Genomic DNA, 24647 nt, shown 5'->3' with positions numbered 1-24647 from the left:
CACAATCACCTTTTCCTTGTCCTGTATCCAAACCTGGGACATTCCAAAAACAGATCCAGAGATCTAGTAGCCCCGGAAGGTTTTGTTTGCCCTCCTTCCCTGAAGCATTAGTCAAAGGTCTTATTCCCCACACTAAAAACCTAGGCCAACAGTGCTTCTCTATTACTAGCCAATATATGACCGACCCATGAAATACACTTTGTCCCTTACCGCCTTCCACGTTGTAAGCTCATGTTCCCTTCCTTCCAGGGGTGACTAGGCCTCTGCCCCTCCTTGCCCTCAGGGTGTTCATCTTGGGTTCATCCACTCTTCACCCACAAAAATTGCATTTGGTGGGTGGGTCCCATCCCCTTATTTCTCTCTCTGCCAACAGCTCGTCAGCCCAAGGGCAGTCTGTTCAGATACACCCTTTTGGCTTGTTGCCAAGGTCTTTTCTCCCCCCTCCTGGTTATCCAGGGCCTGTGTCGCCCATCCCTCCAAGTGTCCTATGGGTGCAGCCTCCTCCTGAGAGTCCCAGGATAAGGGCTCTGACAAATGCATGACTCCAATGGACCCACTTAATTCACCTTTGTTTTCTTTCTCTTCTTGCTCTGTCTCTCTGGGAGCATCTCCCTTGCCATCTCAGTGGCCTCCAAGAGCATGTCTAGGTTTCTCCAGCCCCTCTACATTTCTTTCTGCTTTACCTTGCCCAGCGGGTTCTGTTTCCACCCTCCAGGCCTCTCATACCCCACTTTGCTTCCCTGTTGTGAAGGGATCCCCATCCGGTATATGGAGCTGGGACAATCCATCCACTACACCTACATCTTTCCGCCTGAATGTCCTCTTGATGTCTGAGGGCACATTGGCCATGGGACTGAATTTCTTGATTTTGACCCTAGCTCCAGGAAGCATCCAGTGGGGATTCATCAACTCTCACCTGATTGGCCGACAGGAGGGCGCAATGCCCACCACCTCTCTTATGGTGCCTTCTCTCTACCATTACCGAGAGAGCAGGGACTGTCTTCTTCCCTGCCTCGGGGTCTCAGCCCCACCACTGAACGGGGCAAACCCACAGGCCACGAATGGACGGTCTCTTTTTATATGTCCTTCAGGTCCACACTGAAAACACACTACGGCTTGAGCACCTCAGGGCTCCTTCCTCTTTATCTCCTCGGTGCCCTTTCCAGCCATAGACTCTCCTCCACTCCTTCTCCCCAGTCTAGTCCCCTGAACATCTGACTCACGCTGGGAAGGCCCAGCCCTGCAGACACATCTGTTTAGTTTAACTGCAGCACCCAGATTGACTGGCTGATGCCTCCTAGCCCATATATTGTCAGGGAGACGTTGAGAAAACTGTTCCTGAATCACAGAGTCCCCCCCAGTCTCCCCGCCAGTTTGGGGATCTGGCCTTTCCAGACTGGGCCACAGTTTAGTTTCTGTGAAAACACATGGGGCCGTAATCCCCCATCTTGCCATGCTAAATTGCTGGTGATATTTTCCCCCCTTGGACAGGCCAACCTGGTCCAGAACGGCTGCCTTAAGCACACCAGACTCTCTTGCATGAAGATCACAGGGAGACACGTATGCTGCCTCTGCTGCCCAGTTACATAGGGTGTGGACTCACATTGTTCTGTCCCAACCAGCTCCAAAGGACGGTATCAAAAGTAACCAAGGACACACCAGGGTCACCTGCAGGCCTCCACCTTAGAGAGCTGGCCCTGGTACCCAGCGTCCGTTGCAGGACTCACCAAACTTTGCAGGAGTTGGTGCTGTATGTGGGCTTGTTCTCGTATACGTTCCTGCAGGCTCTGTAGCTGCTCCACCGACCGGGCTGGCAGGAGCTGTCTCTCCCGGTGGCAGGACTGCTGGAAGGCCTGCAGGGTCTTCTCCATCGCCGTCTGCTGTTCTCCGGGCCATTGTAATAGCTCCTCCGGGACCCAAACGCCAACCCTTTCCACTGGCTCTTCACCAGCCCAGCTAAGGCAGCTCCTAGCCAAGCCTTCACTTGTGGACAGGGGGTAGGACCCCACGCCTTAGCCTTGAATGCTGCCTTCCTGTGCCTGATAATGAGCTAATTAGCTCATCAGCTTCCTACCCGGCAGTGTGGCTCAGTAACCGGGTGCACCCAGACCCACAAGGCCTGCCCAGGCGGAACCCAATTAGTACTAACGGTGACCAGAGTGCTTGCTTTGGTGCCAGCTCTCAGCACTGTCACAGGCTCCACAGTGCTTCTGAAAACCCCCATTAGGCACCCAAATACCTTTAGAAATGCGGCCCCAAGGGACTTAGCAGCCTAATTTACACTTCAGTTTGGTGCTTTTGCAGAGTGTATCACACATGCCTGCTTCCAAATGTAACCCGCAGGTCCAGTAAGGAGATATCTCAGTGAGAGAGCTAGAGAGGAGAAGGGGAGAATCTCTCTGGGAATGGGCCACAGGGGATGGATCACTTGATAATTCCCTGTTGTGTTCACTCCCTCTGGGGCACTTGGCACTGGCCACTGTAGGGAGACAGGATACTGGGCTAGATGGACCTTTAATCTGACCCACTGTGGCCGTTCTTATGTTTCCTAAGAGCTCTGCTGTTAAACAAAGCCAACACACGCATATTCCAATAACCCAGTATGGCCATGCGGAAACTAGCTCGATTACCAGGTTTCATACAGTGTTAATAGACTATTGCGGATCAGCCCCATGACTTTCCCATGGTGGCTCAGTGGGCGATGGAAGACTGACCTCTCTAGAGGGTGCAGCGCCTGGTCAGCTGTGAACACTAGTTGTGGTCAGGGTAAAGCATTGTGCTTGGTACTTGCTAAGTAACTAACTTTTCATTTCCTTGGTTTTATGGGCCAGGCATCTTGTGCACATGTACAAACTGGAACAGCTTCCCAATGACCCTTTTTGCATCATGTAAGGTTTTTAATGCTTTATTGGAGCTGAAGAGTTAGACAAAAGGAGACAGTGATGGGCAGAGCTCCGGCAGTTATTAGAAGCTTAGTTACTGACTGAGAATATTTTATCCATTATCAACAGCTGTGGGCAGGGCCGCCCAGAGGATTCAGGGGCCTGGGGTCTTCGGTGGCGGGGGGCCCCCGCTTCGGCGGTAATTCGGCGGCGGGGGGCCCTTCCGTTCCGGGACCCGCCCCCGAAGTGCCCTGAAGACCTGTGGCGGGGGCTCCCTGCCGCTGAAGCGGGACCCGCCGCCGAAGCGCAGCCCAGTCTTTGGCGGTAATTCAGCGGGGGGGGTCCCCACCGCGGGTCTTCAGGACACTTCGGCGGCGGGTCCCGGAATGGAAGGGGCCCCCCGCCGCCGAATTACCGCCAAAGACCCGGCTGCATTTCGGCGGCGGGTCCCGCTTCAGCGGTAATTCGCCGGCGGGGGGTCCTTCCGCCCCGGAGCGGAAGGACCCCCCCGCCGGCGAAGACCGGGAGAAGCTCCGGGGGCCCGGGCCCTGCAAGAGTTTTCCGGGCCCCCCAGAGCGAGTGAAGGACCCTGCTCCAGGGGCCTCGAAAAACTCTCGTGGGGGCCCCGGAGGGACCCGGGGACTGGGGCAAATTGCCCCTCTTGCCCCCCCCCGGGCGGCCCTGGCTGTGGGCCCTGGTTTGTGTGCATGGCCATTAATTTATAATATGGCTAACAATTAAAAATAACCCTAAATCCAGTATGTAGGTACCAAAAAAGCTACTCAGCATATCAGAGGTACTCTAGATGGGTGATACCTTTGGGGAGAGTGATGGTGGCCAAAGAAAACCCAACCCAAAGACTTCCTATTACAAAGGCATGAAGAAACCCCAACGATTATATTGACAATTAACCTAAACTCCAAGAGGCCCAAGCTCAGCCAATCACGTATGAAAGGAATTTCAAAGAAACCTGAGTTGGCTTCCCAACTCCACTGAATTTCAGTTTCCAATCCTCAGGTTAAGTAATTTCTTTATTCGGTATACATGAGTGTTCCCATTAAACTTAAACTGGGAAAATCACATGCTTATTCTTAAGAATGTGCTTAAATGCTTTGCTGACTGGAGATGGGGCTATGAACTATCTTAAAATTAAACCTGCATTTAAGTGTTGTGAGGAACAGAGATAGAAGTGGAAGTAGAAGTAGGCAAGTGATATGACCAATGTATATGACACTGACGAGACCAACACTGAAATACTGTGAAAAATGGTGAGGGTGCAGAGAAGAACCACAAAAATAATTCATGTCGTGGGAAAAAAGATACCTGAGAGTGAGAGATTTAAAGAGATCGGTCTGTTAGGATTATCAACATGAAGATTGAGATGTAACTTAATTATGATGTAGAAGTACCCTCACTAGGAGAAAATATCAGGCATATCAGAAAGTTAAAGCAACAAAAACAAAAATCAAATTAGAAATATGATCAAAATTTTGAACATTGAGGGTGATTAACCAAAGTACCAAAGGGCATGATGGATTCTCTATCTCTTGGTGTCTTCACATCAGGACTGCATGCTTTTCTGGAAGATGATTCAGCCAAACACAATTTATTGGGTTCAGTCCAGGAGTGACTCGGTGAAATTCTCTGGTCTGTAATATGCAGGAGTTCAAACTAGTGGATCTAATGGCTTTGAAATCTGTGGCTCTGTGAACTCCTGAATTCACAAAATTAAGCAAATACTTATTGAGAGAGAACTGCACTCCTGGACTTAAAACTAAGCATGAGTTAGTGATTTTTCACTTAGTGCTGTGATTGTTCGCTTGGTCTCATAATTACCAGTCTTGAGAACCACTCAAATTCCTCTCACCCTGGTTTAGAGATATACTAAATGATGAACAGTGGTTAAAATGTCCCATTAGGCCAGTGGCTCTCAACCTTTCTAGACGACTGTGCCCCTTTCAGGAGTCTGATTTGTCTTGTGTACCCCAAGTCTGAACTCACTTAAAAACTACGTGCTTACAAAATCAGACATAAAAATACAAAAGTGTCACAGCCACACTATTATCTCTGGTTGAGAACCACTGCATTAGGGGGTAAACTTTTTGTAGAACAGGAAGACCTTGTTCTGGGCTACAGCCTCCTTCAGGGCCTGTTTGACCTGCTCGTTCCTGAGGGTGTAGATGAAGGGGTTGAGGGATGGTGTCACCACAGAGGTCAGCAAGGCCACCACCTTGTTGAGCTCCAAGGAGCTGCTTTCAATGGGGCGGACATGCATGTAGATGTGGGTGCTGTAGACGATGCTGACCACTGTGATGTGAGAGGTGCAGGTGGAGAAGGCCTTTCGCCTGCCCTGAGCCATGGGGGTCCTGAGCACCGTGGTGATGATGTACAGGTAGGACACTGCAGTCACCACCAAGGAGCTCAGGATAAGCACTGACGCCAGGATGAAAATGGCTGACTCCAGGACATGGGTGTCCTTGCAGGACAATTTAACCAGTGGTGTGATGTCACAGAAGAAGTGGTTGACCACATTGGGGCCACAGTAGGTTACCTCGGCGACAGCACTGAGTGGTCCAAGGACATACAAGAAGGCCCCAGTCCAGGCCCCAAAGACCAGCACGGAGCAGACGTGGCTGTTCATGATGACTGTGTATCTCAGTGGGTTACAGATGGCAACATATCGGTCAAAGGACATGACGGCCAGGAGGAGGAACTCCGTCACCGCCAGGAAGAAGTAGAAGAAGCTTTGTACCATGCAGCTGGTGAAGGAGATGATCCTGCTCCCGAAGAGCAAACCGGAGAGGTGCTTGGGCACCGTGACGGAAGTGAACAAGATCTCCATGAAGGAGAAGTTCCACAGGAAGAAATACATGGGGGTTCGGAGCCGGTAGTCAGCCAAGGTGATGGTGATGATGACCAGGTTGCCTGAGAGGGTGACCAGGTAGAACATGAGGAAGAGAACGAAGAGGAAGATTTCCATCTGGCGGCTGAGGGGAAACCCCTTTAGGATAAACTCAGTCACTCTGCTCTCGTTGCTTATTTTTACCACTTCTTGGTGTGGAATATAAAGTCTGCAAAAGAGGAAAAAATGTGGTAACCAAGAGAGAGGTTACCCATTGTGCTAGGTGCTGTACAGACACTCAGCCACTGGATGCCTGATCCTGCAATGATTTCTGCCTGTGTTAAACTCTACACACTGACAGGTTTCAGAGTAGCAGCCGTGTTAGTCTGTATCCGCAAAAAAAAACAGGAGTACTTGTGGCACCTTAAAGACTAACAAATTTATTTAAGCATGAGCTTTCGTGAGCTACAGCTCACTTCTTCGGATGCATAGAATGGAACACACAGACAGGAGATATTGATACATACAGAGAACATGAAAAGGTGGAAGTATGCATAACAACAGGCAGAGTCTAATCAATTGAGATGAGCTATCCTTAGCAGGAGGAAAAAAACTTTTTGAAGTGATAATTAAGATGGCCCATAGAAGGTGTGAGGAGAACTTAACATAGGGAAATAGATTCAATTGGTGTAATGACCCAACCATTCTCAGTCTTTGTTTAGGCCACAGTTAATAGTATCTAGTTTGCATATTAATTCAAGTTCAGCAGTTTCTCTTTGGAGTCTGTTTTTGAAGTTTTTTTGTTGCAAGTTTTTGTTTTTGTTCCTGACATCAGGAATCATAACATTCAAAAACCAGTGGGAGAACACTTCAACCTCTCTAACCACTCAGTGACAGACTTGAAGGTGGCAATTTTTTCCTCCTGCTAAGGATAGCTCATCTCAATTGATTAGACTCTGCCTGTTGGTATGCATACTTCCACCTTTTCATGTTCTCTGTATGTATCAATATCTCCTGTCTGTGTGTTCCATTCTATGCATCCGAAGAAGTGAGCTGTAGCTCACGAAAGCTCATGCTTAAATAAATTTGTTAGTCTTTAAGGTGCCACAAGTACTCCTGTTTTTCTACACACTGAGTAATCTTATTGCTTTCAGAATCAGGGACCTCTGGTGAAAAAGGAAGTCCTGTAGGGAATTACCAGCTCAATTCTGAACTGTCTGAAGTAGATCAAGACGAGTTTTCATAATTTTGGAGACAGTTCAGAGAAGAGCCATGGTCACTGAAAGATGTGCCATAGAGGGATAGACTCCAACAGTTCAATTGTTTGTTTTAACAAAAAGGAAGTGAAAGGGTGACTAGATCACAGTGTATAAGTACCTACCTGGGGAACAGAAGTTTGATAATGAGTTCTTCTGCCTTGCTGACAAAGGTATAACCAGAGCCAATGGGTGAAAGGTAAAGCTGCCCAAATTCAGATTAGAAATAGGGTGCAAAATTTTGGTAAATTAACTGGTGTAACAATGTACCAAGGTTGTGGATGATATTCCATCACTGACAATTTTTACATCAAGATTGAATGTTTCTCTAAAAGATCTGCTCTAGTTCAGTTATTTTCAGGAATTATTTTCAAAAGTCCTATGCCTTTGTTTTACAGGAGGTCGAACTTCATTATCATGATGGTCCCTTCTGCATTTATAATCTATTAAATCAGCCAAAAATCAGACCTGTCATGTGTCTCCGTCTCTAACGATCTACAGAAATACATTTCTCATCAGATCAAAAGAACTCACGTTCAATTAGCAGTGAGTTTTTAATAAAACCTAAGAAAATAAGAGATCTTTATGACTATATCATTCTTTGCAAAACAGATTCTCAGAGCTATGGAAAATAATAGAAAGCAACTCATTTGTGTTCTTATCACATTATATTAGCATTAATGTTAAATATTAATTTCAGTATTAAACCTTTTTGCTCAACTTCTGTTGTTCACTTACAACTTGTTAGTACCTTGTAGTTCTGTAGAATATTAGGAGCGAAATATGATGCATCCTGTTTCTGTTTCTCTAATCTGTCCCTAATGTTCTACTGAACAATATTTTTATCACCAAATCAGAAGAAATCAAGTTCAATTAGTAACAAGTATTTAAAAAATTCAGAAGATAAGATCTCATCATGACTCTTTCATTCTTACTGAAGCAGATCATAGACTCATAGAGTCATAGGACTGGAAGGGACCTTGCGAGTCGTCTAGTCCAGTCCCCTGCACTCATGGCAGGACTCAGTATTATCCAGACCATCCCTGACAGGTGCTTGTCTAATCTGCTCATAAAAACCCTCCAATGATGGTCAGGGCTATGAAAACATCAATGCAAAGCATCTCATATTTGCATTCATATCACATTGATAATTGATCTTGATGTTACTGTAACAATGTTGAAATAGTAACGTTATATGCTCATCAATGTTTATGACCAGAAGGCACCATTAAGCCTAACTTCCTGCAATAACACAAGCCAGAGAATTGCTCCAATTGCTATCTGCATTAGTATGAGTTTTGATATCTGATCAAACTATATTAATCATTCATAATACATGAATTTTAAATTCCAAAACAGCAAACTAACAATACAACTTTTCTCTGGACTTCTTGAATATACATAAAGCCAGCACAACTCCTATTACAACTCTCTTAAAATCAACACAGTAATCTCTAAAACAGCCAAGTGGCCATACACCAAATAATTCAAGATACTATTAAAACCAAAACCATGTCTAGCCCCTTTTTGCAGAATCCCTACATTGTCCATTCAGGAGCCTTTCACCTGTAAATAGCAGTCATACATTTCATGTTTTCCAAAGGGATACAATTATGGAAGCAATTAAAATTATACTGTAACTTGTTTGTTTTTTATTGATAGCCTTCAAAACTCTGCTTTCTTGAATCCTTGGTTAGTGTAATTTGGCACTGCTACATGCAAATCAATGGAGCTGTGCTGTCTTTTTTATGAGGGCTGAATTTGTGGCCCAAAATACAGATGATTTTTCATTGTTTATGTTTTTATTAATTAAAAATGTTTTTCCTTCTCCTCCTATGATGAATCTAAAGGTGTTTAACCAGTTTCTGTCTTGTTATTAACTAACAGATGGGTACAGTGAAACTGACTGCACAAAGTTCTGTCAAATGTAGAAATGAACTACGTGGTTTTTTCCAAAAATAATTTTCTGTCTTTCTCTCTTTTCCCTCTCCCACCCCGATATTCTTTCAGTTTTGTGGCTTGATCCTGAAAACATTTTGGCCCTGATTCTGCAAACTGATTTCTGTGGGCACAGAGGTCTGCCGGGTTGAAACAAGATCTTAGGCAGAAGAATATCATTCCTCACAAGATCAGTCTCACTGACTTCTCAAACTTTTGTACTGGTGACCCCTTTCACATAGCAAGCCTCTGAGTGTGACCCCCCCGCCATTATAAATTAAAAATACTTTTTAATATATTTAACACCATTATAAATGCTGGAAGCAAAGGGGGGCTGGGGGTGGAAGCTGACAGGTTGTGACCCCCCCCCCCATGTAATAACCCCCAGTTTGAGAACCCCTGACTTAGTAGGATCATTCATGTGAGTAGAATTACCCCTCTGTGTAAGTGTTTGACCTTAGTGATCTCAGGTGTTGTTTGTAACAATAGCCAACACCGCACAGGCAAACAGAAATGAAATATTCAAGTGGTCAGTGTCCCTTAAACACACATGAAGAACCGAGAATGAAAATACTTACAGCAGGGCTAATCCTTGTGGTGATGCCATCAACTCCCCTTTGAACAAAGCCCCTCCTGAAGCCAGAAAGTCAGAAGAAATCAGAATAGCAGCCCCCGACACACCACCAAGAAGCCTTCCAAAGAGCTGCCTCCCCCGAACTGATTTTTGCACAGGTATTGCTCCCAAGGTGTGGTAAGGTCTCCACAGACTAAATCTGGCATCTCTTGTTAAATGTACCACGTGCGCGGTATCTTGGCATGACTTTGCCTTGAAAAGAGTCTTTGAATTTGGGTGGAGCTAGAGTCACTGCTCTTTATTCTCCTAACAAGGCCTGTTCGTGCTAGGATTTTTGTATTGTTTTCCATCAATGTATTATCTCTTATTTCACTTGACTATAAGAAGCCACAATTCCACGTGCATGGAAATGGCCATTCCATTTAAACACAAGGGCTAATTGACCACACACCCCTTGGAGCCTAATTAATTTTTCTGATTATGGGTTGTACGATGACAACAGTTCAGTTACTAATACAAGGAAGGCAAGTGCACTCATTGAAGTTAAGTGTAATTTTTACCAGTAACGCCAATGGGCACAGAATCAGGGCCTAAAGCATGAAGTTCTGAAGTGGCTTTCAGTGGAATTCAGAGAGTTAGGCCAACATTTATCCTAGGAACTTATGAGAGAGAGAGAGGTGCCAAATGACCCTGTTTCTAAAGCCCATGGGAATTAGACACCTAAATCTGGCTCTTAGGCTCCTTTGCAAGCCCCATTCTTAAGATAAAGATAGGAGTGGAATATCTAGGGTTTCGCTGGAGGAGATTCATCGATGGGACTGTGCCTCTTTTAAGCCATGGAAACAGTGTCAGTTCTTGAGAATGGCTGGTGCAGTGTTAGGACACTAGAGTTTGACTTGGGACACCTCTATGCAGTTCCCTGCTCTACTGCAGACTTCCTGCGGAGCCTTGGGCAGAACGCTGAATGTCGCTGAACCTCAGTTTTCCCATCTTTGAAAATCTCAGCCCCCAGGGATAATGACAACATTGTGCATTGCATTACGGAAAGATTACAGTTAAAAACTACACTATGTAAAGGGGTCAACACACTTATTTATCTACCTCGGGTACTTATGACCCCCCATTGCCATAACATGTGAGCATCTCCCAATCTGTAATCTCCTAACGTCTCTGTGAGGGAGACAAGTGCTAGTATTCACATTTAAAAGGCAGCTAAACAAGACAAGCCCCCAACTCCCATTGAATTTTAATGGGATTTAGAAGCCAAATTCCTTTATTTTCCTTTGGAAACCTTAGCCATAATTGTCCAAATATGGACTACTCCTTCTAAGTTCTGGTTGGAATGATATACTGGGGCAGTGAGTTTCACAAGCTCGTTACATGCTATGGAGCAGAGGGAGGGGAAGACAGGTCTTCATTTTCAGTAGTGACTAGTAGCTTTGGGTATCTCGATGGTTTTGGTGCTGGACTAGAAACACCTTAAAGAGTCCAGCTTTTCAGAGGGTGGAATCAGGGCCGATCTCAGGCTCAGGCATCGAGAATCCCAAGTCACCAGCCTCACTTGAAAATGTGGGGTTTGAGCATCTGGGAAATTAGGATTGTCGGAGTCAAACGAAGCTTAGGAATTTGGGAATAGCAAGCCAGTATGGACGTAAGACTTGCCATCATTAAGTGGTAAGGTAGGTGAGGTAATATCTTTCATTGGACACCTTGCATGGGTGGGAACTTGCGTGGGAAGCTCTCACAGAGCTCTTGTTCAGGTCTGGGCGAGGAAGCAGAGTGTCTGAGCTAAATGCAAGTTGGGACAGCAGCTTTTTAAGCAGATGAGGTAACACACGTGGGAGGCAGTCACTTGGAATGACGTGGGCAATGGGGGTTAGGCTGTTTTGCATAAAGGGTTTGAAGTGGGCAAGGAAGGGTAGCCGGCGTTGTGGTGTCTTACAAAATGGTTGATGTTCTACCTGCCACTTTAGGCTTCTGCATCCAACCATCTGGTGCCACTGAGAGCCTCAAAAACCCTGCTCAGCTGCCACCTAACCCCAGAAATGACTAAAACTCCTGGGTGCTGAAGTTTCTGCTAGTGAGTGTGTGCCTGGACACCTTAATTTACATGCCTAGATCCCCATCTCACAACGAATGGTCCTCAAACTTGACTTTCCTCTGCCTAGCTCCCTAGTGGGGCCTAAGCTGTTTGACATTGTCAGAGCACAGCTAAATGCATCACTGGTTAGAACGTCTCCCCCACTGCTGGTGCTTTGTGCAAGCTTCGGATCCTACCTCCAAGAGGGACGGAGTTAGGCCAGACCCCTCTCCTAGCATTTCCTAGGGAATCACCACTCAGCAGGCTGGAATTGATTCATCCAATGCTGAAGTACCTAACTCCCCCCATTCATTGTAGAGGGAGCCAAAGCACCTAACTCGGGGTTGTGAATTGCACTAGCAGGCAGGAAGTTGGGCACTTAAATCCCTTTAAAAACCTGGCCATAGATGCCTAACCCAGAGCTGTGGGTTCCATTGGGTAGCAAGGTGCCTAAAAGTCAGCAATGCCTTAGACCCTTTGTGGGTCTGGCCTCAGACTTCCTAGCCGGACCACAGGAACTCCTCACTTAACGTCCCGGTTAACATTGTGTCATTGTTTCGTTGCTGATCAATTAGGGAACATGCTCATTTAAAGTTGTGCTATGCTCCCTTATAACATTGTTTGGCAGCCGCCTGCTTTATCCACTGCTTGCAGCAAGAGCAGCCCCTTGGAGCTAGCTGGGGGGGGGGGGGGGGCTTGGAACCAGGGTGGACCGGCAGCCCCCCTATCAGCTCCACTAAGTTCCCTGTGCAGCAGCTGCCCAACAGGCTACCAATTGCTGGGCAGTTCAGCTGTCTCTCCCCGCATTGCCATGTGCTGCACCTGCCCTCTGCCTCCCCACCCTCCAGTCCTGCTCCCTTGTAGAGTGTGAGGCAACATTAATAACAACGTGTTAACCCTTGAGGGCTCAGCTAAGTGCTAGTTCATCATTTAGCAGTAAGGCATTCCCTGGGAAATATCCCTCCCTCTTCTACCCTCTGATCAGGACTGTCCATATAAAATCGATCATTTCTACCCATGGGAAGGAGGCCCTTAAAAAATTCCACCTGGATTTCAACAATTTTCACCCCACCATCAACCTCAGCCTGGACCAGTCCACACAAGAGATCCACTTCCTGGACACTACGGTACAAATAAGTGATGGTCACATAAACACCACCCTAAACTGGAAACCTACTGACCGGTATGCTTACCTACATGCCTCCAGCTTCCATCCAGACCACATCACATGGTCCATTGTCTACAGCCAAGCCCTAAGATAGAACTGCATTTTCTCCAATCCCTCAGACAGAGACAAACACCTACAAGATCTCTATCAAGCATTCTTAAATCTACAATACTCACCTAGGGAAGTGAGGAAACAGATTGACAGAGTGAGATGGGTATCCAGACGTCAGCTACTACAGGACAGACCCAACAAGGAAACTAATAGAACACCACTAGCCATCACGTACAGCCCCCAGCTAAAACTTCTCCAGCATATCATCAACAATCTACAACCTATCCTGGAAAACGATCCCTCACTCTCCCAGATCTTGGGAGACAGGCCAGTCCTCACTTACAGACAGCCCCCCAACCTGGAGCAAATATTCACCAGCAACTACACACCACACCACGGAAACACTAACCCAGGAACCAATCCCTGTAACAAACCCTGTTGCCTTCTCTGTCCCCATATCTACTCTACTCCATCAGAGGACCCAACCACATCAGCCATACCATCAGGGGCTCATTCACTTGCACATCTACCAATGTGATATATGCCATCACGGGCCAGCAATGCCTCTCTGCCATGTACATTGGCCAAACCGGACAGTCCCTACATAAAAGAATAAATGCAGACAAATCAGACATCAGGAATGGTAACATAGAAAAGCCAGTAGGAGAGCACTTCAGTCTCCCTGGGCATTCAATAACAGATTTAAAAGTAGCCATCCTTCAACAACAAAACTTCAAAAACAGACTTCAAAGAGAAACTGCAGAGCTGCAATTCATTTGCAAATTTAACACCATTAATTTAGGCTTGAATAGGGACTGGGAGTGGCTGGTTCACTACAAAAGCAATTTTCCCACTCTTGGTATTGACTCTTCCTCATCAACTATTGGGCGTGGACCACATCCACCCTGACTGAATTGGCCTTATTATCACTGGTTCTCCATTTGTAAGGTAACTCCGGACAATAAAGTGCATCCCTGAGTGTTCGTGGTGGTGGAGTAGCGCAGTGGAAGGCGGATGGCAACATACCTATGTCACGGACTCACAGACCGTGCCCACTCTTGGCCCCGTGCGGTCCATGGAGGGTGCCCCTTTCAGTGTGACAGCTCCTCTTGGGGGTCCACCCTCTCTCGGGGTCAGGCCCCTCCACCTCCTGGAGCCGCACCTCTCTGAGCCTTAGCACGTCTGTCTCTCACCATGGGCCCCTCAGGGAGTCCCCTCGCTCTGGGCCCCCGGGGCCTCCTCATCCCCGAAGGGGATGATGCCCTCTCCCCCTGTTCTCTAGACCGGAGTGACTCTCAGCCAGCGTAACACAGGAGGGTTTATTGAGAGTTGAACACAGCACAGGAAACTCAGGGCCTCAGGCCTGGCCTCCCTCAGCGCAGCACATCCCAGTCCCCCTGCATCCAGGGGGGCTCTGCCTGCTCCCCCTCTGCAGCCCCGAGCCCCCTGCTCCCAGCTGGGCTCCGATACCCCCGGCCCCAAGCCCCCTCTGTCCATTGGCTTCTCTCCAGGGAAACAGGCTCGTAAACAGGGTCGCCTGGGTCTCCTCTCCTCTCAGCCCTTCTCTGGCCCCTCTGGCTGGAACCAGCTGGTCAGGTCACCGGGGTCCTCTCTCTCTGCAGCCCTTTGTCCTCCCACTGGCCAGAACCGGCTGTGTCTCCTGAGCTGGGTCTCTGGGTCACCAGGTGTGATGGAGTAAGGGCTGTCTGTGTGGGGGTTGGGAGAGTGGGGGAGGATTTTAGGTGAGGGACAGGACCTGAGCCTGTAACCTAAGCTAGGCAGCGGGGAGGGGAAGTCAACACCTTGGCCCGGGAAACTAGACAAAGGCAGGGAACCGGCTGATGGGGGTGGGGTCAGTTTTTCGGTTTGGGGCTTGGGGATGAGAGTTCAGGGAATCCTATGCTGGGATCCAAGCCTACTGAACCCCAGAAGGACTCAATTGAGGGGTCCTGGCTGTGCTGTAGCCTGTATTCCTGCTGTCCAATAAACCTTCTGTTTTACTGGCTGGCTGAGAGTCACTGTGAGTCCCAGGAAGAGGGGTGCAGGGCCAGACTCCCCCACACTCCGTGACAACTGGTGGCAGGGGTGGGATCTACTGCACCCCGTGGACGGTGCTTCCTGCAGTAAGTGACTGGGGAGCAGCAAAATGAAGGGACTGATGGGGACCAGGTGGGCAGGAGACAGAGAGAGACAGTTTTGGGAGGCGATTAACCCCTGGGAGTGTGTGCCCAGTGAGAAGGACTTTGCAGTAACAGGGTTCCCCGGAGGGATTGCAGGAGCAGTCCCAGGGGCGGAGAAGTCTGCAGCTCGACCCTGGCAGAGAGGGGGTGACCTGAAGAAGGGCTGGTGCACGAGGGGTCTCCCTGGAACCGGTGGGAAGCTGAGAGCACAGGCCGGCGAGGGGCCAGCAGGAAGATGTTTGCTAAGCACCTTAAGGGAGACCTGGCGGAGCTGTGCAGGCAGAGGGGGCTGCACATTGGGAGGTCCAGCAAAGACCAGCTAATTGCCCAGCTGGAGGAGACGGATCGCTTGGGTGAACCGGGCCCTGTCCCAGAGGGAAGCCGCCCAGCAGACACAGTGTGGGCCCCGGGGCCTGACATGGCTGGGTGGGGCCAGACTGCTGCCTAAGACACCCCAAGACCCTGCCCACCTATACCTAGGGGAGGGGTTGGGGGAAGCCCAGCGAATACCGAGGGCTCAGCAGCCAGCAGGGGATCGTCCCGGCGGAGCTCCCTGTCCCTGGAGCGAATGCGGCTGGAACATGACAGGGAGCTGAAACGGGAAGAGCTTGAGTTAAGGAGGCAAAAACTGAAGGAGCGGGAGAACCAGCGTAAACACGAGGAGCACCAGCGCCAGCGTGAGCTGGAGGAGAAGGAGAAGCAGCGTAAACATGAGCTGGGACTGGCCCAGCTGAGAAGCAGCGGGGCTCTGGCTGCGGTGAGTGAGGGGGGACCCAAGCCTACAAAGAGCTTTGATAAGAGCTTCCTGGCCCGGCGTAAGGAGCGGGAGGACATAGACACCTTCCTGACAGCCTTTGAGAATGCCTGCGAGCTGCACCGGGTTGACCCTGCAGACAGGATCCGGTGCCTCACCCCCTTACTGGACTCCACCGCCGTGGAGGTGTACAGCCCAATGAAAGGGGTGGAGGCAGGGGACTACAACCTGTTCAAACAGGCCCTGCTCCGCAAGTTTGGGCTGACGCCTGAGATGTACCAGAAGAGGTTCCGGAATCAACATAAAACCCGGGAGGTCACATACCTACAACTGGTCAACCGGGCGCAGGGGTATGCCCGCAAGTGGACGGCTGGGGCCCAAACTAAAGAGGACCTGCTTGACCTATTCGTACTGGAGCACCTGTATGAGCAGTGCCCGTCGGACCTGAAGCTGTGGTTAATGGACCAGAAGCCGGAGAACCTGCAGCATGCGGGCCAGCTGGCCGACCAATTTATGGACAGTCGGGCAGGGGATAGCAGGGAGGCATCTCGAGGGAGCAGGCCTGCCTCAACGCAGAGAGAAAGTCACCATGGGCCCTCCCAGTGGGGGCCTATGGAGAACCCCCACCAAAGGGGAACATCCAGCATCAGGTCCATCCGACCCCCGCGAGGGGACCCACGAGACATGGGCTGCTATCACTGTGGCCAACGAGGCCACATACGGGCCCAGTGCCCCAAGCTCAGGGACAGACCGAGCAGACCCAACCTGCAGAGGGTTGACTGGGTAAAGACCCAATCGGATGAGGGGCAACATTCCCAGGAAAGGGGGGCTGGCCGCATTCCACCTGGGAAGGAGGGAGGAGGGCCCCAGGTCAGCTCCTCTGGGGGGCTGGATGCTCCAGACACAGGGTTTTTGGTTTACAGGGTGGGCACAAGGCTGCCCCTCCGGAAACAGTGCCTTGTTCCCCTGGAGGTAGATGGGAGTAAGGTCACTGGGTACTGGGACACGGGCGCAGAGGTCCCCCCACCACCACCCCCACCACCCCATCCAACCCCTACTCCTGACTGCTCCCCCGGGACCCTTGGCCCCATTCAATCCCCCTGTTCCCTGCCCTCTGACTGCCCTGACACTGATCCACCCCCACCCCAACTCTCCTGCCCTCTATCCAACACCCGCTCCCTGCTCCCTTACCTTACAGTGCTGCCTGGAGATGGAGGCCCAGCTGGGCTGGGGCCAGGACCGGAACCACCCAGCGGAGGTCAGGTCTGGGCAGGAGCCACGCCGCCTGGCTGAGATCGGGGCCAGACCAGGGGGCCAGCAGTAACCGCACCGCCCGGCTGGACCCGACGGCCGGGCAGGAACCGCGCCTCCCGGCCGAGGTCGGGGCCGGACCCAGAGGTCAGGGCTGGACCCGGCGGCCGGGCAGGAACCGCGCCGCCCGGCCAAGGTCGCAGTTGGACCCTGGGGGTAGGAGCCGCGCCGCCCGACCCCAGAGTCCCGCCACGACCTCACCGAGCGGCGCGCCGCCTCCTGCCCTCCTCCCGCTGGCACCCCCGCCCCCCGGCCCCAGCTCACCTCGTGGAAGGCGCTGCTTCCTTCTCAGCCCTCCCAGGCTTCCCGCACGAACAGCTGCTTCGCGGGAAGCTGGGGAGCGGGAGGAGAAGCTGGAGGAACATCAGCAGAGGAGGCGGAGTGAGGTGAGCTGGGGCCGGGGGAAGGGTAGGGAGCTGCTAGAGCTTTAGTTAAATTTAAAAGCCCTTTTGGAACTAGTTGTCCCTCCAGGAACAACCGGTTCTAAACGGGCTTCTAAATTTAACAACCGGTTTGCGCGAACCGGTGTGAACCGGCTGCAGCTCACCACTGCCTCACCTGCTGTTCACGTACAGGGAGGTACCCCAGGAATCTACCGGGTTCTCACCTTTCAAACTGTTATATGGGAGGCAGGTAAGGGAGCCCCTGGACCTGTTGAGAGACGAATGGGAGGGAAGGCCGCCCCCGATGGAAGTCGGTGGTGGAGTATGTCCTGACCTTCCGGGAAAGACTTCCCGAGCTCATGGGCCTGGCCAGGGAGAATCTGGCCCGGGCCCAGAGGAAGCAGAAGGTCTGGTACGACCGCACGGCGCGGGCCCGCGCCTTCGCCACCGGGCATCAAGTGATGGTTCTCATCCCTGTAAAAAAGAACAAACTCCAGGCCACCTGGGAAGGGCCCTTCAAGGTTATCAAGCAACTAAATAAGGTAAACTATGTGGTGGAGCTATCTAACCGGGAGCACCACCGCCGGGTGTACCATGTGAATATGATAAAGCCATACTATGACAGGGGGAATGTGGTGTTGGCCGTGTGTGGGCATTGGGAGGAGCAGGGAGATGACCCTTTAGTGGATCTATTCCCTGGGACAAAAGCTGGTTCCCCCTGGAGGCAATTCCCCTCTCTGATCAGCTGACCCCGGCCCAGCATGCTGAGATCAGAGTGGTGCTACATCTGTACCAACAGCTGTTTTCCAACCAGTCTGGACGCACTAATTCGACTGTCCACCGGGTGGAGACCGGGTCACACCCCCTATACGATGCTCCCCTTTTCGGGTCACCGGAAAAACTGCCCAGGACCTAGAAAGAGAGGTCAGGGACATGCTAGCCTTGGGGTTGATCCAGCCGTCCGCCAGCCCTTGGGCCTCACCAGGGGTGCTGGTCCCCAAGAAGGACGGGTGGATCTGGTTCTGTGTGGACTATCAAAAGCTCAATGCCATCACTGTATCTGATGCCTACCCCATGCCCAGGCCTGACGAGCTCCTAGACAAGCTGGGAGGCGCTTGGTACCTCACCACCATGGATCTCACAAAGGGCTACTGGCAAGTGCTGCTGGACGCAAATGCCAGGCTGAAATCGGCCTTTATCACCCCTCTGGGGCTGTACGAGTTTCTAACCCTGCCCTTTGGCCTCAAGGGAGTGCCGGCCACCTTCCAGCGCCTGGTGGATCAGCTACTGAGGGGGATGGAGAGTTTTGCCGTGGCGTATATTGACGACATCTGCGTCTTCAGCCAGACCTGGAAGGACCACATGTCCCAGGTTAAACAAGTGCTGAACCGACTCCAAAAGGCTGGGTTAACCGTAAAGGCTAAGAAGTGCAAGGTGGGGATGGCAGAAGTATCTTACCTGGGCCATCGGGTGGGGAGCGGCTGCCTAAAGCCGGAACCAGCGAAGGTGGAGGTGATGAGAGACTGGCCCGCTCCCCAAACCAAAAAGCAGGTCCAGGCCTTTATTGGGATGGCAGGGTACTATCAAAGGTTTGTGCCCCACTTTAGTGCCATAGCCGGCCCCATCACTAAGCTGTGCAAGAAGGGGAAGCCAGACAAGGTGGTCTGGACCGAGGAGTGCCAGGAGGCTCTCCGGGCGCTGAAGGAGGCTCTGGTCAGTGGCCCAGTTCTGGCAAACCCAGATTTTGACAAGCCCTTTATGGTGTTCACTGATGCCTCAGACACAGGACTGGGGGTGGTGTTGATGCAGAAGAATGAAAAGGAGGAGAGACACCCCATCGTGTACCTGAGCAAGAAGTTGCTACCCCGGGAGCAGAACTACGCGGCCATCGAGAAGGAATGCCTGGCCATGGTGTGGGCCCTGAAGAAACTGGAGCCATATCTCTTTGGGCGCCACTTCACCGTGTACACCGACCACTCTCTCCTGACCTGGCTGCACCAGATGAAAGGAGCCAACGCCAGGCTCCTGAGGTGGAGCCTGCTCCTGCAGGACTATGACATGGACGTGGTCCATGTGAAGGGAAGCGCCAACCTGATAGCGGACGCGCTGTCCCGGAGAGGGGGCCCTGAACTTCCCCGGGTCACTGGGCAGAGTGACCCCGGGTCACTGGGCAGAGTGACCCCGCTCAGTTCAGTCTCAATGGGGGAAAAATGTGATGGAGTAAGGGCTGTCTATGTGGGGGTTGGGAGAGCCGGGGAGGATTTTAGGTGAGGGACAGAACCTGAGCCTGTAACCTAAGCTAGGCAGGGGGGAGGGGAAGTCAACACCTTGGCCCGGGAAACTAAACAAAGGCAGGGAGACGGCTGAAGGGGATGGGGTCAGTTTTTCGGTTTGGGGCTTGGGGATGAGAGTTCAGGGAATCCTATGCTGGGCTCCAAGCCCCCTGAACCCCAGAAGGACTCAATTAAGGGGTCCTGGTTGTGCTGTAGCCTGTATTCTTGCTGTCCAATAAACCTTCTGTTTTACTGGCTGGCTAAAAGTCACTGTGAGTCCCAGGAAGAGGGGTGCAGGGCCGGACTCCCCCACACTCCATGACACCAGGTCACCGGTCGCTGGGGACTCCATCCTCTAGGCCATCGGCCGGGGTCCCGAGTCCCTCTCCGGTCCTCTGTAACAACAAACTCCCTCTCCCCTCCCCTCATTAAACCCCTAACACCCGGGGACACTGAGTCCCACCCCCTCTGCATGCAACCCACTGGAAAACACAGAAAACCTCAAGAAAACCCCCCCACTTCATCACAACCTATCAAAAGACATCACTGTAAAGAGGGGGAATTCAGTTATACCCACGCAAAATAGACTTGGGCAAAGCATCCACTTCCAGAACTAGTTCTACTGCCAGGCTGACCAAGGCTTTTGGGGTGATGATGGAGGTGTTGATCATTTCCAAGGGTGAGAAGTTCTGGAGAAAGAAATTTTAAAAGAACAATTATGTCAAATTTACACAAATTTTCAAAATGCTTCAATGCCCCTGATCTGTATTAAAAAAAAACAACAAAAACAATAACAAAAAAAACCAGAAAATTGTGTCCAGCTCTAGCCCTGGGATTCCTTCCCAGCTCCACAGATCTCCTCTGATGTCCCTAAATCCTAACCAATCCCCCCTCCCCTGGGCTTTCCTCCACAGCTCTGTCCCCTTCTCCCTCAGTCCTACCTTGCAACCCCCAACTTTTCCATTCCTCATTTCTCTACACACAGTTCTGCCAATGCCTGTCAGTTCTTACCTGTAGCTTCTCCTCTGCCTGCTTTTCCAGTTCTGGGATCCTCTACAAAAAGAGCTTGTTGATGTTCCTGAGTCATTACCCATAGCACCTCTGCTATACCAACCTTGGACTCATCTCTACTGATGTCCCTCAGTCCCAACTAGGGTGACCAGACAGCTAATGTGAAAAACTGGGACAGAAGGAGGTGGAGGGGGGCGTTGTAATAGGAGCCTATATAAGAAAAAGTCCCCAAAATCAGGACTGTCCATATACAATCGGGACATCTGGTCACCCTAGTCCCAATCCACAGGTATTCCAGTCCTCGGCTCCTGACACACACACCGCTGCCAAAGCCCATTTGGTGCATATTGACACCTTCATTATGGATGGGGTGTCCATTTTCCCAGTCCAGATTTAAAGAGGCACATATGGGTAGGATTGTTTTGTGGGGGTGGGTAGTGTAGGCTGGCTTCTCTTTCTCATGTAAGCTTTTATTTTACCAGAGTTCCCTTTAAACTCATGTGTCTAAAAGGTGGGGCAACTTCTCCCAATAAAGAGAGAAAACTCCATTGCAGTAAGGGCAGCTGCACCCATTGCCAAAGAAACAGAAAGTTGGGGGAGTTTGTATTCGGAAGCGGGACAGAAGTCAGAGCAGTGACATGTTATGAAACCCATCTCCCCTGAGCAACTAGGAGTTAAGTCAGGATCATCTCTCCAGCCAACGAAGAGGTTATAAAATAACCCTGCACCAGGTACAATGATCACGTCTCTTCACGTGATGTTGGAACCATCCCAGCTGAAATTAAATTCAGAATATTTTCAGATGAGGTGGAGAAGATTTCTTATCAGGGTTTTGCTATCAACTGATTATTTTCAAATCTAGATACAGGGTATTCTGTTATGGTTTTTTCCTTTGTTTTTTAGGGGGCTTATTACATTTTTTTTTATTTTCTACTTTTAAGACACAACAAATTTCTACAATTAAGATACAGCAGAAATCGGAACCATATGGCTCTATGATTCTACCTTAATTCTGAGATCATTATTTTGTTGTTTTATTCTGATGAAGTTTTCTACTACAGTTAAAGATGCACATTGCATACTCCCTGTGGAGTTCAAAGAGATAACGTCTTCACCTTGGAATAAAAATGCAGAGTGCTCTACTTAGACAGCAGCATGGGTTTAGACATAATTCTAAGGAATATTCATTTGTAAGTTGGATCGGAACCAACACACATCTCTTCAGAACTGTCACAAGAAACCAGGATATGCTCCTGCAATGTTTTATTTAGAAACGGCAACCCTCTGTAAATCAGGGACGTAAGTATAAGTCTAATCATTTCTTGTCTGTATTTCAGTAGCGCAGAGACTTTTTTCCAACTGAGATTAGGGCCCCATTGTGCTGGGTGCTGTACAAAACCGTATCCAGTAATAGACGGTGACACGCTTACTGGCTCAGTAACAAGGTGCGAAAGGAAACAGTGGAGCAGTAATTGGTCCAATGTCACACAGCAGGACAGAGCTAGGAAGAGAACCAAGATTTATTGACTCCATTCCTGGTTGCCCGTCCTTTGACCTCTACTGCCCATCTCATCCTGAAGATACATTTCAGTGTTTAAATATGAGGGGAGGTCCCAGGAAAAATGTCAGCTGGGCTCTGAAATGGCCATATGTTCATATGGCTAATGAAACTATCCACAGTTATATTAGATATAAAAAGTGAGGCACCCAAAATCACTAGTAATATTTAGAGACGTGGATCAAGCAACTAGCTTTGTTTTTGCACAGACACAGCATTAGAAAGAGATTCACTAACCTACCTATACAACCCTTTAGGCTGGTCAATATTTCTCAGTCAAACTTTTTTTTGTTGGATGAAAAATGTCTTTTCATGTTTTTTTCCACAAGAAATATCCTATTTCAATGATTTTTTACTGTTTTTTTGCTGAAAAACTCTAAAGGGAAAAGTTTTTGTTTTCATTTTCTCAGATTTGCCAAAAAAATGAATGAAGAAATATTTTGACAAAAAATGTTTTCATTCTCATTCACATATTAAAAAAAGATGGGAAGAAAAGGCTTCCCAAACAGTCCTTGGTAATAGTGACTTTGAACTACCTCTTGAAAGAGCTGATTGCCAGTCTAGACCAAGATTTTCAAAAGTGGATAGAAATGGTGGATGAATCATTTTGGGGAGTCACCAGTTGCTACCTGATTTTCAAAGGACAGGCATAGAGTACTCCCTAGAAATCAAGCTCTTTTAAGGTATCTTAGTTTGGGCACAAAAAAATGAGGCATTAATTACTGTTGAAAATACTTGGACTTCAATCTATTCAGCTTTGACTACATCGAGTCATGACCCACTTTCAATTTTTTTTTCTTTTTCCTTGTGCAGAATCAACATTTGGAACAGCCGTGGGGATGGCAAACCAAACTTGGGTGACAGAATTTATTCTCCTGGGGTTCCCCAATCTATGGGGGTTGCAGGTCCTGCTTTTCATTGTCCTCTTGTTGACCTATGTGCTTACAGTAACCGGAAACTTGGTCATTCTTGTGTTGACATTGAGTGACCAGAGACTCCATACCCACATGTATTTCTTTCTGGGGAACTTGTCCTTTCTGGAGCTAGTGTTAACCACAGTCGTCATCCCAAAATCGCTGTCGGGCATCCTCGCTGGGAGAGTCACCATCTCCTTTGCTAACTGCATGACCCAGTCCTATATCTACTTCCTTTTGGGAACCACCGATTTCTTCCTTCTGGCTGTCATGTCCTTTGACCGTTACCAAGCCATCTGCAACCCGCTGCGGTATGAAGCCATCATGAGCAGCAAAGTCTGTGCCCAGCTTGTTCTGGGTTCCTGGATAGGCGGCTTCCTGTGTGTCCTCTTCCCGACTGCTATGCTAACTAAGTTGACCTTCTGTGGGCCCAACACCATTGACCACTTCTTCTGTGATAGCTGGCCCCTCCTGAAGCTTTCCTGCTCTGACACCCGACTCCTCGAACAGGTGGACTTTGTGCTGTCCTCCTTCGTGCTGCTAAGCTCCTTGGCGTTCACCACGGTCTCCTACACCTACATCATCTCCACCATCCTGAGGATACCATCCTCCTCAGAGAGGCGGAGAGCCTTCTCCACCTGCTCTTCCCACTTGACTGTGGTGGTGATGGTGTACGGCAGCTCCATATTCCTCTATGTCAGGCCATCATGGGGAGAGTCTTTGCTTCTCAATAAAGTGGCTGCGACCTTGAGTTGCATCGTGACACCTTTGCTGAACCCCTTCATTTTTAGCCTCAGGAATGACAAGGTGAAGGAGGTTTTGCAGGATGCTTTCTGGCAGCATAAGGTGAAATTTTCCCAGAGGGTGTGAGGGAGACACCAAATATATCCACTTCAGAAAGACACAGAACATATCCAATGTAACCATAGCCAGCGTAGACAGAATAGCTGCTTGGGAGTTGGGATTTCTGGGCCTTATCCCAGGTTCTCGTAGGAGAGTGGCGTATACTGGGTCAGAGCATGGGGATAAGTAGATAGAGAGGGATGTTGTTTTTCAGAAGAAACCTGAAGCTAAGGCTAAGTTTGATTTGCACAGTCATCTCGTCTGATCTCCTTTCATAACACAGGCTGCTGCTTTCTAGCCTCTTTCAAGTGCTGTTCAGTCGTATCTTATGTATCAGTGTAAGAAAACGTTATTTTCCAATCAGCTCAGCCACTTCAATCTGTTTTCTCCCTGTGCCGGGGACAAGGGCTGGGCGAGTCGGAGTCACCTCTCCCGCTCGGCACATTTCCAGCTCGCTCAGCCCCTGTCCCGGCAGCCGGGCCCGTCACCACCCCCCCAGCCAGGGTCTCTCTCAGGCAGCTGCTGCGTCACACAGAGGCAGTGAACCAGGGTGCCCAGCTTCAGCCATGTGAGACGCTGCTCAATCCCGCTCCCCACCTGGGCCCAGCTGCCGGGGACAGAGACCGAAT

At 49.7% G+C, this 24647-nt stretch overlaps 2 protein-coding genes across 2 annotated transcripts; one reads left to right on the top strand and one right to left on the bottom strand.

Annotated features, from left to right (window-relative positions):
* Positions 1–4968: 4968 nt before the first annotated feature.
* LOC120380757 (olfactory receptor 6M1-like) lies at positions 4969–20779 on the bottom strand. The gene is made up of 3 exons (XM_039498698.1): positions 20704–20779; positions 20270–20381; positions 4969–5953 (listed from the first exon to the last, which is right to left on the bottom strand). The coding sequence occupies exons 1-3, from the start codon at positions 20777–20779 to the stop codon at positions 4969–4971; spliced, it is 1173 nt and encodes a 390-aa protein (XP_039354632.1).
* Positions 20780–23100: 2321 nt separating this feature from the next.
* LOC120380667 (olfactory receptor 6T1-like) lies at positions 23101–24045 on the top strand. Its single transcript, XM_039498592.1, has one exon. It carries the CDS (start codon positions 23101–23103, stop codon positions 24043–24045), a length of 945 nt encoding a protein of 314 aa, XP_039354526.1.
* The last annotated feature ends 602 nt before the right edge of the window (positions 24046–24647 follow it).

This window comes from Mauremys reevesii, linkage group 13, assembly GCF_016161935.1.
Source record: "Mauremys reevesii isolate NIE-2019 linkage group 13, ASM1616193v1, whole genome shotgun sequence".
Taxonomy (NCBI): domain Eukaryota; kingdom Metazoa; phylum Chordata; order Testudines; family Geoemydidae; genus Mauremys; species Mauremys reevesii.
Note: the sequence above shows the minus strand (reverse complement) of the source record. Positions and strands in the feature narration are given on the sequence as shown.